The sequence below is a fragment of the Chinchilla lanigera genome, unplaced genomic scaffold (genome assembly GCF_000276665.1).
Source record: "Chinchilla lanigera isolate Chin_1 unplaced genomic scaffold, ChiLan1.0 scaffold00143, whole genome shotgun sequence".
Lineage (NCBI taxonomy): Eukaryota > Metazoa > Chordata > Mammalia > Rodentia > Chinchillidae > Chinchilla > Chinchilla lanigera.
This window is the reverse complement of record NW_004955544.1, coordinates 621,230-637,190: the sequence shown is the minus strand read 5'-3', so window position 1 is coordinate 637,190 and position 15,961 is coordinate 621,230. Positions and strand designations below refer to the sequence as shown.

Here is a 15,961-nt window from a genome sequence, read left to right as displayed (position 1 = left end):
AGGATGGCCGAGTTCCCATCAGGGAAGCCAACGCAGCAAGCTTTTCCAGGAGGCCAGCAGTGCACCATCTTCCCCTCCAGAACCAGGAAGCCATGCTCAAAGTGAGGACCAGAGCTCCCCAAAGTGCACCAAAGCCATTGTCAGTGCCAGCGAGGTCCCGAGCTCCTCGGAGGATGAAAACAGCCAAGTTCATTGGAAAGCCAGCTCTCCACGGTCTCTCTTAGCTCCCCACGGTCTCTCTCAGCTCCCAACAGCCTGCTTCTTCTTCTCCAGGTCTGCCTCTTATGCTGCTGGCAACAGTCCTCAGGTGGGTCTCCCACACCCAGCACCACAGTTATTCAGTTCAGCTGGGGGTTATAAGTTGACCACCAGTTATCAATCCACTACAGTCTACTTGATGTAGGAACCTGAAAAACTAAGTAAAACTCAAAACGTACAATAGATGATAGGAAAGGGAAAGAAATTGCTCAAAGGAAGGAAGGACTGGGATGAGGGAAAGAAGTAAAAAGAAAGAAGGAAGGCAAAACATAAATATATATATGAACAGCTGTGATGACTGTATTGCTGTTGTCTGATGGTGTATTGAAATGAACAGTTAATGATTACAATTTTTATGTTCTGATCGATTGTGCATGCTTATGTCTGGGTCTGAGCAACGGATTTGAAGGTAACAATATGCAATGGAGTTACAATGGTGAACTCCTACCATCTTGTCTAGAGAAACTCTGTATTATCTCTAAGGTTTTATTGAAGAATTATTTTCTTATTCTCTTTAATGGTTTGAGCAATCTTTCATTCTTGCATCTTCTAATCTGAGCAATGTAGTTGAGGATCACAATATGCAATGTAACAACCATTGACTTGTATTAATTTGTCTTCAGACTCTGTATCACTTTGAATGTTTTTGTTTTGATTTGTTTATGTTCGTGATACTGGTATGCTGCTACTGTTCTAATTTTTTTTTTGTTAGTTTCTCACATACTACTCTCTTTAAAATAAAATTTTAAAAATTAAGAAAAAAAAGGAGAGAGTTAGGAAAAGCAACTTTGACAGGAATGATTTAGGTTCGCCTCTATGTTCTCTGGAGGTCAGCACTGTGATTCAGGAATTTAAATGATGTTTTTAAACAGATTTATCCATCTAAAAATATTGGCACTAAAATTTGAAATACTCCTCAAAAGTAGAAAGTTTGCTTGGAATTTATGATGAAATACTTCTCTAAATATGCTTCTAACTGGATTTTTAAAAGCCTCCAGCTATTTTAGGCCTTCCTAAAAAGAGGTTATCTGCTTACTTGAATGTAGCATCTTCATTCCTGATTCCAATCTTTATGTTGAGGCTATTTTAAATGAGCTGGAATGTATTTTTGCTTCTTATGATTAAAGAATTTCTAAGGGTTCCAGAACATTATGAAGTTAATTTTTCTTGTCTGGTAGGTTATAGTTGAGTAGTTATACATTAGAAAAAAACAAAAGAATATCCCCAATTTTAATGACAAATAATGTTGGAATATTTTATTTTAATGCAGATAACTTCATTCTTCAAATTGTAGAAGTAGTATCAATCTAGATTATGTTTCAGGAAATTCACAGTGCATCACTATCAATAAAAAGGCTTTAAATATAATATCCATATTTTGAAAAATATTTCCCATTTTCCAATTAACAAGGTATGCAGAGCCATGCTGCTTCTTGAAGTTGTTGACAGAAAAAAATTCTGTGATTGCTGAAGTCATAGGTGAAAACTATTTTTGAGATTTTTCAAGATTACCCATTTGTAAGTCCCTCTTTATTACTGTGGTAAGCAGAATATAAGATAGATGTCAGTGACATATGCCACCTTGTATTCATAGCTTTGTACAACCCCCTCTTTCAATATGGCTGGGATTTGTGTTTGCTTCTGAGAGCTTATGATTGAGGTGATTGAGTGGCCCTTCCATGATTATGTTACATAAGACTGTAACGTTCATCATATTGTAAGCTATGATGAAGCCAGGGGCCATTCTGGGAGCCCCACAGGACAAGGAAGTGAGGGTAGACCTAACCCAACTATCAACAAAGAACTGAGGTCCTCAGTCCATAAGCTATGGAAGAATTTAATTCTACCAAAACCATCAAAATGAGTTGGAAAGTGGATCTTTTCCAATTAAACTCTCATTTGGGAGCACACCTCTGGTCAATACATTGCAGCTTGGTGAGAGAATTTGAATAAGATGACTGACCTAAGCCACATCCATATTTTTGACCCACATGAACTATGAGATAGCAAATGGGTGTTGTGTTAAATCAATGAGTTTGTGGTAATCTGTTATGAAGCACTTGATAACTAATAAAACTATGGTCTGTGGTAGGCAGAACAGCAACCCACCCCAAGATGTCCACATCCAAATCTCTAGATGCTAAATTTACTGATGTGATTAAGTTAATAATGGAGTGACTATCTTGGATTACGGCAGGCCCAATGTAATTACAAGGGGCTTTGTTAGTGAAAGAGGTAGGCAAGCAAGTCAGGGTTCAATTTGAAGATACTACACTGCTGGTTATGTAGATGGAAGAAGGGACCGTCAGCCCAGGAATATGGACAGACACTAAAACTGAAACGTCTCTAGAATAAAAGCAGCAGCTCTGAAGAGAAGTTGATTTTAACCCAGTAAAACCCAATTTAGACTTTTAGCCTTGAGCAATGTAAGTCAGTTCATTTGTATTGTTTTCAGCCACTAAGTTTGTGGTTATTTGTTTTATCAGCACTAGGAACCTAGTACAGTATCTAGGCTTATAGGCATCTAAGATGAAAAGTTAGGGTCCATCTCCAGGGTCCATCTGCTATTAGAAGCTACTGTATAAGACCTATGAACATCAGTTTTCCTTTCCAGAAATGAAAAAATACTGTAATTATGGTGTCATTGTACATTACTAAAAAATTAGCATTTGTCTCTCAGCCTTATGGGCCTATCCATTCTCTTGCCCATTCTACCACCTTATTATGATTTGTTCTGACCTTTATTCATCATTCTTTTTTTTGAGACAAGATGTCACTATGTAGTTCAGCTTGGCTTCAAACTCATGGCAATCCTCCTGCATCAGCCTCCTGAGTGCTGGGATTACAAGCAAGTGCCACCATGCCCAGTTTTTAGCCCTCATGCTTAGGTTTAACTTTTATTGTTCTTCTTTGGGTTTGAACCCTTTTAGTCTAATGTTTTAGTTTGATTTCAAACAATAAGATCTAGTCAAGTCTATCTAAGCAAAGAGAAATCGGGAATAAATATAGCATAGATTTCAGAGAGAGCAGTCAAATGGCAACTGTGTTTTCCCTCCATTTCGCAATTATAATAGCTCTGCAGGGCCAGTTCTAGCTCTCAAGAAAATCTTGGGTAGGTCCTGTGGATGTAATAAACAGGTACGAAAACATCTTCCAGCTATTTGGTCAATTGTGGCCACAACAATCTATAACCTGTAATGAAAGTGTTCAATTGTCATATAAGAGTTAAACTTCCAATTCAACAAACTTGTCCTGCACCCCTATTTCAGGCCTGGAAAACTTGTAGTGGGTTAAGGGGCATTGCCAATACTTTCTGTATTGTGCAACATTCTTCCCTAGCTGTCTCTCCTTCCAATTTGAAATGGGACCAGGGTGGTGAGAGGAACACCTGGAATCCAGCACTGGTGCCTGTGTATGTGGAAGATAATGATAGTTGACTCTTTCTCTTGTGAGTGCTTTTGTGGATTCCTGGAAGATTTCTCAGTTGAGTTAGTCCAATTGAAGCTTCCTTGAATCAGGCAGAACCCCAGGGCTGGCAGTGCTCTGACCCTCTCACCCCCGGAAGATCAGTTGATCTTGAGGCCTTCAGAAAATGACCCCAGGCCAATGACTCTACTGCATGTTCCATATCTTCTGGACTCACTCATTCAGCCTGCATCCCTGAAAAGAGACTCATTTCACAAATGCAGCCTCTGCTCACCTCTCCCTGGTTCCTTTTTCCAGTTTTTAATTAAGTCTTTAGTTAGACCTCAAGCAAGTAAGGGTTAAGGATTCCGAAGTGTGGTTTGCAACACCTCCTGTGACTGTCCTACAGCACCCTTCTTTAGCATATGGTGATGATTGGCATCTATTGGCATGGGGCTGCATTTGAATCTGTCTAAATTCATCTTGGCATCTTATAACATATGAACACATATGGTTTTGGTCTTTTTTTTTCTTCCTAAGATTTGTTTAGGAGCCCTAAGGGATCTGAAGCACTATGGAATTAATTCTTCTTGTCTGGCAGGTGATGATTAAATACTTACAGATGAGAGAGAACACAAGTTAAAGCTCTTTTGCAGAATGATGATAGATATCATACTGAGAAATTTCACATCAATTATTTTATTTCTAATGGAACAGTGAATAATCTGGCCTGGGAGTGACGTGAATCAAGGCTGCTCGGAGTATTGCTGGCATCTGCAGCCTTGGCTCCAGTACCCTCTGTGAGTGTGTCTCTACTTCCAGCCTTCTTCATCTCTGTGACTCTTAGTTCTGATTCTGGAGAAAGGAAATCTGATTGGCTCATTCCCACACTGACTGACACAGGTCCAGTCAGTTCAGCACACAGGATGGATTTCTGGGGCCCATTGGCTGCTTTGGAGGGCTCTGGAAGCAAATCTGGACAGAACCAGCCAGACAGAGTAGACAGGTCTACTGGAGCTGAACACTCCCACCTCCGGTATGCGGGGCTATCTCACATTTCTTATCTGCTGACTGTTATCTGTTTCCTGTGAGTAGGGACTGAAAGCTAGGAAGCAGCACTTTGCTTCCATCTGCATTGCTTTCTGCATATTTGCCTTGTATCTCTCTTAGAAATGCACATGCACCTTGCCTCCAGCATTTCACCCCACATATTCTGCTGCAGGGAACATCTTTGTCCCTATTCCTTTAAAGGTTAGTGGCAGAATTCCTCTGTGAAATAAAACCAGAGTAACAGTGTTAGGACAGTGCTTTTGACACTGAAATTGATCTAGTGATACCAGATGCCCCCACTTCTACTTGTGTTCACGTGCCCACAATGGCTGCAGGACCCTTCATCTTACCCACAGAAGCCTTGTTTGATTGACAGACTGGTGCTCTGTCTGCTGTGGTTATCAGAGCTGCTTCCAGCCTGGATCATTGAGACTTGTGAGAATAAGTCTCAATAATGGGGACATTGTCAGCAGTTTCCCTGTAGCCCTGCCTGCCCCTGCCCTCCATCATCCTATGTGTCCTGGTGCTTCCTAGAGTTAGGGTTAGGGTTAGGGTTAGGGTTAGGGTTAGGGTTAGGGTTAGGGTTAGGGTTAGGGTTAGGGTTAGGGTTAGGGTTAGGGTTAGGGTTAGGGTTAGGGTTAGGGAACTCTAGGCTGTCTTTCTTCTATTCCATGGGCCCTCTCCTTCCTTGTCCCTGTCCCTACCTCGAGGCCCACACTCACCCATCGGTGTCAGTAGGCCATGGTGCAGCCACGTAGAGTAGCTTGCTAAGCCACAAATCAGTTAGTGAGAGAAGTGCAATTTGCAGTGGCTTCTTCTTTGGAAGAGATCTGTAACAAATCCCGTTCACCTTACTCATTCGAGCAATAAATCACCAAAATGGGTAATTAATTACACACTGAAGTAGAAAACATCAGCTTCTCCTCAGCAAAATGGCAACTGACCTTTTTCTTATGATACAAAAGGAACTAAGAAACGAAGAAGGAAAAATAGTATAATCCATAATATGATTTTCCCCCAGGGTTTGAGTCACTGGAAAGGTTGGTTTACTTGGAGGAAATTAAATAAACCATTAGATTACATTGTTCTGCTTTAGCTACGAAGCTTTTTCTGTTGTGAGAGATATTTCCCAATTGGCACCTGTCTGAAATACTGATCAGCGCATGGTCCCAGGCATTGGAGTTCCACCCGTGTGCAGTGTGGCAAGCAAAAGCAACCGCGACTGCCATTTTTGTTTCAGCATGCAGGCCCTGAGAATCTAATGATGTTCCATGAATTGATAGAAGTTTTGAAAATCCCTTCCCCTTACCAGAAAACTACAGAGAGATTTTTAGGCAGCAAAGATAAGTAGGCCAAAGGAACATCAGAAGGGGGGAATCAATTTGGAGAGCAGTGAAAAAGATAGGGGCTGATTGAGTTGATACTTCTCAAATTATTCTTTCTTCGCCACGTTTTATTTTAAGGGATCAGTACAGATAATACTGCCCGACGTAAACCACACAGGAAGCGTTCAATTGGATAGTTTGTTACACTCGGGAAACACTTGATTTTGGTGTTCAGAGCTGTTTGATTTCCACTGCCCTGGGAACCTGAAAAATATTCATCAACATATCACATTTGGTTTTGAAAAAACAACTGTCACTGTTTGAATCTGGGGCTCTGTTCCTTGGCTAAATATGTTTGCTTTTCTCTCTTACAGAAGCTGCAAAGAGTCGATACTCCTCACTGTCATTCAGCCTTATCCTGTAAGTGTTCTGAGTAAAAGTGCCCCAGAATGGTCTTGGGCCGCTGTCTCCTCCTCCCACTCCACTAAAGCTATGATAAGTATCAGCTGAGGAAACGAGCATGCATTCACAGTATGAGTTCTAAAATCTTGATTATTTGTACTTCACGCTCCATGTCCCAAAACTATTCACTGGAGAAAAAAGAAAGTGATGTCTCCCCAAATTATTAAGTGTGTCAGTCCTCTGGAACTCACATCTGGAGACAACACAAAAGTTAAAACTTTCTTGTGGTTTCCAGTTTAAGAACCACAAGTCTTCTGGGAATATCTAATTGTACGTGGTTGGAGCATAAGTTTCATCCTGTCACCATCTAAATACTTTTGTGGAAACCTAGATATGCCAGCTTGCTTTAAAGGAGGTATTGGAGGAAACAGTGGTTGTCAGAATTTGCTTTCAGCCACCTTAGTTAAGAAGGTGGAAAATGATTAAAGTCATACTGCCTTCAGTTCCCATATTTAAAAAAAACCAATTTCATCCTGGTTTAATTTGTATGCCATACGATTCACTCATTTTGCACTCACAACTCAATGGTCTTTCAGATTTTTCCCAAGTATGCAACTCTTATCGCAGTCCGGTTGCAGGGTGCTTCCTTCACCCCAGTAAGGTTCCTTATTCCAACTTACAGTTAGTTCCCACTCCCATCCTCTTCCCCAGGCAACCACTCATTTAATTTCTGCAGCTGTACCCTTGTCCTTATTTGTGATTTTCACATATTGTCAGGTTAATGAAAATTCATCAAAGCAAATTCCTTCAGAGTTTTCCTAAACCTGGCCATCAGTACCTTGTGTGGCCTTGAGAGAGAGAGAGGCAGAGATCCCAACCAGTTTAAGCTTCTGCTTTCTTTCCCCCATGGAACTGGAGCACAGCTACATTAAAAAGCCTTGGTATTTGCCAGTCTCCATCTTGCGACCATACTCTTCACCTCCCATATCCTAAAATTTTCCCTACAAGTCTGTGGCATAGCCACGTTAGGCAGATATATATGCATAATTCCAATAAGACCACAGGTAGAACTAACCAAAACAGCGATTATGTTATCCAGGACACAACTGCATACGTTAGAAGCTCAATTTAATATTGACCATGTGTTTTAGCCCTAATGCTTTGATAGAACTTACACATATACATTTAGATTTGATGCCTCAGGATGTAAGAGAGCCCAGATTTGAGATCTCACGCCCAGCAGTACAACAGGTGACTCCAATAGCTACTCAGAACTTCTGTTTTCTGAACCATGAGAGGACTGGGTGAGACCCTACTATGTCCAGGGGCTCCCTGCTCTACCGTCTCAAAATTCCATGGTTCATACTAGCATATGCTTCAATATAAAGTACAGCTGTGCTGTAATTGTCATTCTCACTACTCACACTTCTTAATTTATTTGTTGTAGGCAAATACAATTCAGCAAAGCCAATGTAAATGCCTATAATAAGCCAAGGATTGAACAATTATGAATTCCTGCTAGAACTTCAAGTTTGAATTGTCTTTTTTTGAATTATCTCTCCCCACTTTGCAACCCATTGGAAATGTAGGATAAGAACCATTTTATTCCAACCCAGATTACTTTTGCAATGCATGGTACCATTTCACCCCATGCAGTAAACAAGAAAGTGAATGGGCAGTTTGGCCTTCAAGTTTATGTTTGTGTCTTGTGGCTTTGCTTGCTCTTTTTGCAGATTGGATCTATGAAGCTTGTTCCTTGTAGGAATATTCATTTCTATTCATAAGTGAATTGTTGGACTTCTTTTTTGCAGATAGTCTGGAATTTTCTAAGTGTTCAATTAGCTTTTGCTGCTGAGCTCTATTAAAATCAACGTTTAGCCTCAACATTCTAGAGTAGATGTCACATATTCCTGTGTGCACAGCCACTCTCCTGCTCACAGTCACTCAGCCCCTGTCCAATCATCACTGACAAATTTTCATCTTGAACTTGACACTGACCAGCCCTTCTGGCTGAAATGCCCACCGCATACTCCATTCTGATGCTCTCCTCAACCTGTCCAGCTCAATCTCACCGTTCACGTCTCAGGCCGAATTCCAAGTGCTACCCCAGGCCAACACTGTTGACATTTAGGAGAATTCTCTGCCTTGAGACTATCCTGTGCATTATAGGATGTTAGGCAGCATCCTCAAATTCTACTCACCAGGTGCCAGTAGCACATTTCCCCCTAGTTGTGACAAACAAAAACAAATCCAGACATTGCCAAATGTCCCCGAGGAATGATATTCTCCCCACTTTAAAACCATTGTCCTGCCTATGGTCACCCTTTACTTTTCCAGTCCAAAGTCACTTTTCCCTTTTCTGAATTGTGAGGATTCATGATCTCCAGTTACTTAGATACATTAGCTATGAAGCAGAGAGCAAATGGAAGAGGCAACAGCAATTTTTTACTTGTATTTTAGGGTTTGGATTTTCCTACCAGAAAATTACTTCTTAAACAAATCTTGGTTTTCATTTATTTGCTAAACATCCTTTTGGCAACCAGGATTGACATACAGAAACAGATGACCCAGCAGACCAAGAGAAAATCCATAAATTCTACTTTTATTACGGACAATAAAAATTAGCATTTTAATTTCTGCTGCAACCTGCTGGCCAGCACTTTTTACATTGCTTGCACTTCTTGTGTAGGTTAAGGGCCAATAAAGACAAGAGAACCAATATTTACATTTTCCTGCCACACCCCATGTGTGCCCAGGGCACCTCGCTATGACCTAGTCACATAAATCTCTTTCCAGGAAGCCTCAGGTCAAGGGGACCTAGGAAAAGAGTCTTAGGGTCCCTGAAATTCTTTGATAAGAAGTGTTTCTAGGCCAGGCATGGTGGTGCATGCCTGTGATCCCATCACTCAGGAAGGTGAAGCAGGAGGATCACTCCAAGTTCAAGACCAGGCTGGGCTACATACTGAGTCCAAAGCCTGCCTGAGCTACATAGTGAGACCTTGTCTCCTTGTCTCAAAAAAAAAAAAAAATCAAAACAGTAATTCTAAGCAGATTCCTTGCCTCATTTTTAAAAGTGTTATCGAGACCTCCGTTACCCTACTCTTTTTCTTTGGGAAAAAAATGTAGAGGTACAGAAGAATTTCAGAGACAGAAAAATAGGCATCAGCAAACCTTTTCCTCAGAGGTTACCATATATCGTTGTGCCCTGTCTCCTCCCAGTCTTTTTAAGAATGCCGTGTTAGCTGTCGAGGTCATATGGCAAATACAATTTTATTTTGCTTCTTTGTTTAATAAGCATTTTTGCATGTCATCAAAAATTCTTTATAAGCACCTTTTAAGTGGCTGCCAAACACTACTTTGAACTGAGAATGACTTAACTAAGTCACTATTATTGGGCTCTTCATACTGTCTTCCACATTATAAATAATACTGCAAAGAAAATCCTTGTACATAAATCTCCATCTTTTTTAGTAGTGTTTCCTCAGGACAGAGTTTGAGAAGGGGCGTTTCTGGATTACTCAGGGATTTCTCTTCTTTTCTACTGGTGGACAGTCTTCTTTCCTCATACTGTTATTGTTAAGGTAGATCTTTCACTGGTCAGCTTCTTCCTTTTCCTGGAATTCCGCGTTCCACAGTTTCCAATACTAGAACTTCAAAAACTTCTCAGCCAATCCTACCCAACATAGAGAGTATTCAGAGTCTCTACACCTTTCCTCACACTACCGCAGTTCAGTGGGACTTAGGCTAATTTGCTCTCTCAGTTCTAATATCCCGGGGCTACCATGACTCACTTTCCCTTGGATTTCTTCTAGGCCAAAGAGCTGAGGGACATGCTTCCCAGCTTCCCACTGTCTACCTACCTTCCCCTTTGTTCCGTGTACCTGAGGGCAGGGATACACCTCCTTAGGTAGCATGCATAGCAGGTGCTATCGGAGGCCAACACAGACGGCTTTGGCATCTGTCATGCTGACCATGCCAGTCCAAGTTTGGGGGTGTTCCCATGGGAGGGAACACCAAGGGAGTGCGCTCGACCAAACAAATAGGGAGCAGAATGAGAAGGAGGACCTGTGGGCAAGTGCCTTGACTGGGGACTAGGGTAGAACATACAAGAAAAGTTGCAAGGCGTTTCATTGGTACTTTTAAATGTTAAGACGTCATGGTCAAGGGAGAGTGGGAAGGGGAAGTTGCAGTAGGCGCCAAGCTCATCACCTTGGTGTCCTTTGGTTGTTTGGGTAGGCTGCTCAGGAACTGTTAATGAGGATATTGAGGCAGCAGGAAAATAGGAAGCTGTGAAATTTGCAATACAATTAGCTACTCCACCTGTGACTGGCAGGAGCTGCTGGACAGAAACCCCAGCTCCCTCTCTCCTTGAGCAGTGTACCGCTGATGCGTGTGATCTCCCTTGTTTCCCAGGAGTCCCCAGTAGGATAAGCTCCAGTGGCCTACAGCAGTGCTTTACTTAGCAGTGAACACTTTACAGGCTTAGGCCCCCTGCTGTGTCCCTTCCACCACTCACTTTGCAGTGTCTCCTGTCAGCGCCTCCCAAATTAACTGTCCTTGCCCTGAAGTCTGCTTGATGGGGACTCCAAGTCAGCTCACCTAGACAGAACTGTAGGCTGGTCCTCACCAGATGGGAACTCAATGCCTGCTATATCAGTAGTACAGTAGAGCCATAGGACCTGCAAGTTCAAAGCCTTACACTTCCGTTTCAGAAATTAATTTTCTTTATGTGATTTTTCTCAGACTATGTTCTAGTGATTTCTAAGAGAATCTAAAAGATCCAGGGGATTTCCACACTCTAGTGTGGCCACCTGGGCAAGAGCAAATTTGGAAAGAGGTGCAGGGATTCATTAGGGGCCGCTGTTAAAATTAATTAACTGCAGGAGGTATGATTATTTTAAATGGTAACTACTCATCATTTCTACCACAGGATATGAAGTAGTTGTGGTATGCACCTACAGGTTGCTAAGAATTAATTCACCAAGTTTTTGAATGGGGCACATTGAAAGAAAAGTATGAGTTGAAACTACTGCCCTGACTGATTTATACTACCCCATCTATGGTAACCCTGGCCAATGGAGTAAGCCATTATTATGTCAACTGTGAATAAGTAGCTTTCAGACTTGAAGACATTTTCTTAATTAAAACATTTTAAACATACGTCAATTATATGAAACAGTCATCAGTCGAGGACAAAACAGTGCATTGTTGTAAACTCTTAGACTTTTACACCAAGCCTGTTGATTTCAAATTATATAAAAAATATTTACTTAATACTATTGACTATCTTGTTTCTTAACTGGTCTTCTTAGACCAGTTTTTTCAGTGGGGTGTGGTAAATAAACATGTTTGTCAGTGGGGTGTGGTACATAAACATAGTAATGAGTCTTCCCAAAGTGGGCATGCTATAGCTATAGAGAGAAGAAAGAAGCATCTCTAGCCTGGCAAATTCTGCCCTGAGGTGTCATTTACTTTTTGGGCATTAACCCTATGTACATCTATTACCCCTGGGATATCAGTGCATTCTAAGATCATATCAGATGTTATATATCCCCAAACTAAGTTCTGTTAAATATACTTTTCTATGGATTCAAAAAACCATGTAGGACATTCTAAGAAAATATGCTAAAAATATGAAATTGCAAAACCAGGACCCCCAGAGGGGTATATTTCCGTATCTGGCGCCTGGAACACAGGGGAAATATTTCATTTCCCCGGCAAATCTGGAAAAGTAGGGTCTTACTACATGAAAGCATGTGATGCAATTAGTAGTGTCTGATCTGGGTACGTTTATTACAGTCACTTCCCCTGTGCTAAACTCATTTGCCAATATAAATACTGGCTGCTTAAAATAATTAAAAGAGAAGAATGTTCTCCTTCAGCTAAAAAATGGTATATTGAAAGTAAATGAACCCACCATTGTATGATTTCCCTGTGAATCATCGCAAAACTCGGCTTATAAGGCCAGGGATATAGCTCAGTGGCACAAGCGCCTGCCTAGCAAGCGCAAGGTCCCCAGTTCAATTCCCAGTACCAAAAAAAAACCAACCAAACAAACAAACAAAACAAAAACAAAAAAACAAAAACCTCGGCCTATAATTGCACAGATACTGATGAGCACTGTTCTGTTACTTAGCCTTGGGAGTAGGTCTTCTAAACCTCACACTGAGCATGTGTAAACCTAGCGTTTTTGAGGAACAGCCAATCTGAGCTCTTCAGATTTTTTTTTTATCAGAGAACAGCCAATCTCGTAAAATGAGTTGCATAAATGGGTAAGTTAAGGCTCTGGAGAACAAATCATCACCCATCCAATCTTCTGAGATACTCCTCACAACAAAGGTTGAGATAAGTATGAAGGAAATCTTTGGAACTAATAGGATTTTCCTAGTATTCAGGCAAACCTCCACCCAGAATACACACACACACACACACACACACACACACACACAGGTTTTAAGTTTTCTGCAACAGTGATTTTTTTATTGTAGTAAAATACAATAACATAAAATGTGCCACTTAAAATTGTATATCTTAAAGTATACAATTCAGTGACATTAAGTACATGCACTGTCATACAACCACACCATTATCTACTTCCAGAAGCTTTTCATCACCCCAAAAGAAAACTCCATATCCATTAAAGAGTCACTTTCCATTCTACCCTCCCCCTTCTCCTGGCACCTACTAATCTGCTTTCTGTCTCTCTGGGTTTCCCTATTCTGTACATTTCATATAAATGGAATCTTACAATCTGTGGCTCTTTTGCGTCTGACTTTTTTCACTCAATATTATGTTTTCAAGGTTCATCTGTGTTGTAGCATATGCCAGCATGTCATTCCTTTTTATGTCAGAGCAATATCCATTGTATGAACAGACCACTTTTTATTTATCAATTATATCATGTGGTTTTCAGTTTAATTGACCACAAGACTCTTTATCTGACAAGAATCGGAATCCTGTTGATTTTTTTCATTTTATTTGAAATCCAAAGTAAAAGGCACTATAATTGGTTTCTGTGCTTTGAAATTAATACAATACTCAGAAGGTCAAACCGTAGTGTTGATTCTGGGGTCAATTACTAGAATTTGTTACACAGTAGCAGCAGCATCTTACATTATCTACCATTAGTCTGAGCCACAGGCAATTACCAATGTTCAACCATGGCAGTCTGTAAAATAGTTTATAAAATACCATATGCTTCAAACTAAGAATTTACCTTTATATTAGGTTCAATAGAGCATGCGGTACATTTTGAACTCACAACAGTGGTACCTCAGTTCATAAATTTAATTTGTTTTACAATTTTGGAACAGATAGCCACATTTGTGTTTGTGTCGGAAAGATGGCCACGGTCTTGTTTGTTACATGATGCAGAGTTTACAGAGAAAAACAAAATTTGCCAAATGCTTCTGTTGTGAACCAAATTGTGTGCACACAAAACTGTTCATCAACTGAGGTGCCACTGTAGATATCTACTAGATGTGAGTTCCCTCTTCTTTAGGTATTATTAAAATTCTAAAACAAAGATTATTCTCAGATGAAGTAATTTTCCAAAGATCATGCAGCAAATGCTCCCCCAAAACCTCAGTACCCTTCTGAGCGACTTCTTCCATGGCGCTTCCAATTGCTGAGGAAGAACTGTGTTGCTCACCCTCTCATTCCAGTAAAAGGGATAGGATTACAAAGTACAAAGAACCTACAAAATGAACAGAACATGAATTCAACTTGCAACTGTAAGTCAAGGTTTCCTTTCTACCCTGGCGTGGTAAGATCACAGATCAGAAGTTACCAAGAAGAAGCGAAAAACTCAGGTTGCAGATATATTAGGAAAGAGTGCTTAAGTGACTACATGTATACATTTGTGTGTGTGCATATGTGTACTTGTCTGCTTACATGGCCACAGTTCTTAACATGAATAGCACTGGGATAATGAGTCTTTTCAGCCTGGCAGTGGCTCCTCTCCACTTCATTAAAATAAGAACTTAATGAGCAACTCACTGAAAGCCCAACGTTAGATTGACCAGCCCCTCATCTTCCACATTATGCTCCAAACTCACTCGGACTTAGAAGCAGGGTTTATGTACTTCAGTTGCTATTATTTTAAAAGGTCCTTACAAATGTACTCAGTAAGAATGTGGAACATACTGTTCATAGCTCTGGTCTGGTGACTGACTCAAACGTACCAGTTTATGGACATGGTGGGGTTACAACTGTACCCACAATTTGCATTTCATCCTTGAATTGGATATACACCAAACAATTTATGTTTTAGCAAAAACACTGCATGTCTATAAGGACAAATATTTTTAGCTAGTATAAGTTTGCATTATATTTCAAGTAATCAGATGAAATATTTTCCTTTCTTCCAGTCTCCAAAATCAGCATTTATCAGTGCTGCAAAAAAGGCAAGATTAAAGTCCAACCCAGTCAAAGTGCGCTTCTCCGAGGAGGTCATCATCAACGGCCAAGTGTCGGTGAGTTGACAGGCACCTGCTTTGTGACTCGAAGTCACTGAGGCAGGGGCATTGCACTCAGGCAGTGCCAGCGATCTTACCAAAAGGATCCATCTGAAACTGGCTGTTGGTCTGCACGGGTGGCGGGGTGGGGGGTCAGTCCTCAGGATCATGAAGAGCTTGACAGACCATCAGGCCATGCCGTAATCCCCTGTAATGTAGACAAAACACAGGATAGGCAAGGGCTCTCTAGTGCTGTTGGTGTTAGGAAGTGCTTCGCAAAGGACTTCATTTAGTGTGGAAGATGGACATTGCCTTGTTCCTACTGAGCAGAATATGCATCTTCTTCCCCAAAGTGCCAACTAAGTGTTCTTCCATAAAATAGACCACTATGTACTTTGAGAAAAGTGTTAGGCTTCCATTCTGAATTTTTCCCTCTCAGAAAAATAAGATTTCTGATCTTCAACAAATCATAATAGCAAAGAAGCCAAAATTCTGCAAAGATTTTGCATCCACAGGCAGAACCCCTGGACCTGCAGAAAGTGTGACCTTCTTCCAATTTCCACTTCCCATGCCACACTTCTAAGTCTCACTCGGTCATGCTCTATCACACTCACCTCAGTGGATTTTTGTGGAGCCTTTGAATATAGGATTATGGTACACAATATATTTGCAACAAGATGGTCCCATTTGAAGGCTGGAAGGTTTCAGGCACAGAGGACTCCAGAGGGTCATCTGAAGCTTACCTTTTCTGCCTGGAGTTTTCCAAGCATAACACTGGGAATCTTCATCATCCTAGAAGCTGCTACAGCACTGTTGGTTCATCCCTGGGCATAACAGGGCTCATGGGTGAGGGCAACTCTAAGCACCAGTGGCCTCCTATAGTCTCTGGTGCCTCATCACAGGCCTGTGGATGCCAGATCTTTGGTCATGTGTGTGCTCCCCAGCTTTAGTGACTTCTTTCCCAGTCTACCTCCTCGGTCCCACAGTGCTATTTCTTCTGAACTTGGATGCAGACTTACTCAGTGACTTGGGTAGCAGAAAAGCCACGTGGGAAGTCTGTGGAAG

The 15,961-nt window shown here is 41.1% G+C and overlaps 1 protein-coding gene across 2 annotated transcripts in view; it reads left to right on the top strand.

Annotated features, from left to right (window-relative positions):
• The window catches only part of Frmpd4 (FERM and PDZ domain containing 4), a 565,205-nt gene that overhangs the window by 515,005 nt on the left and 34,239 nt on the right, over positions 1 to 15,961 (top strand). For both annotated transcript variants that reach the window (XM_005411379.2, XM_013508190.1), the window contains exons 5-6: positions 6,413 to 6,458; positions 14,810 to 14,914. In XM_005411379.2, coding sequence (XP_005411436.1) covers positions 6,413 to 6,458; positions 14,810 to 14,914 — 151 coding nt within the window. The remainder of the gene's footprint in view (positions 1 to 6,412; positions 6,459 to 14,809; positions 14,915 to 15,961) is intronic.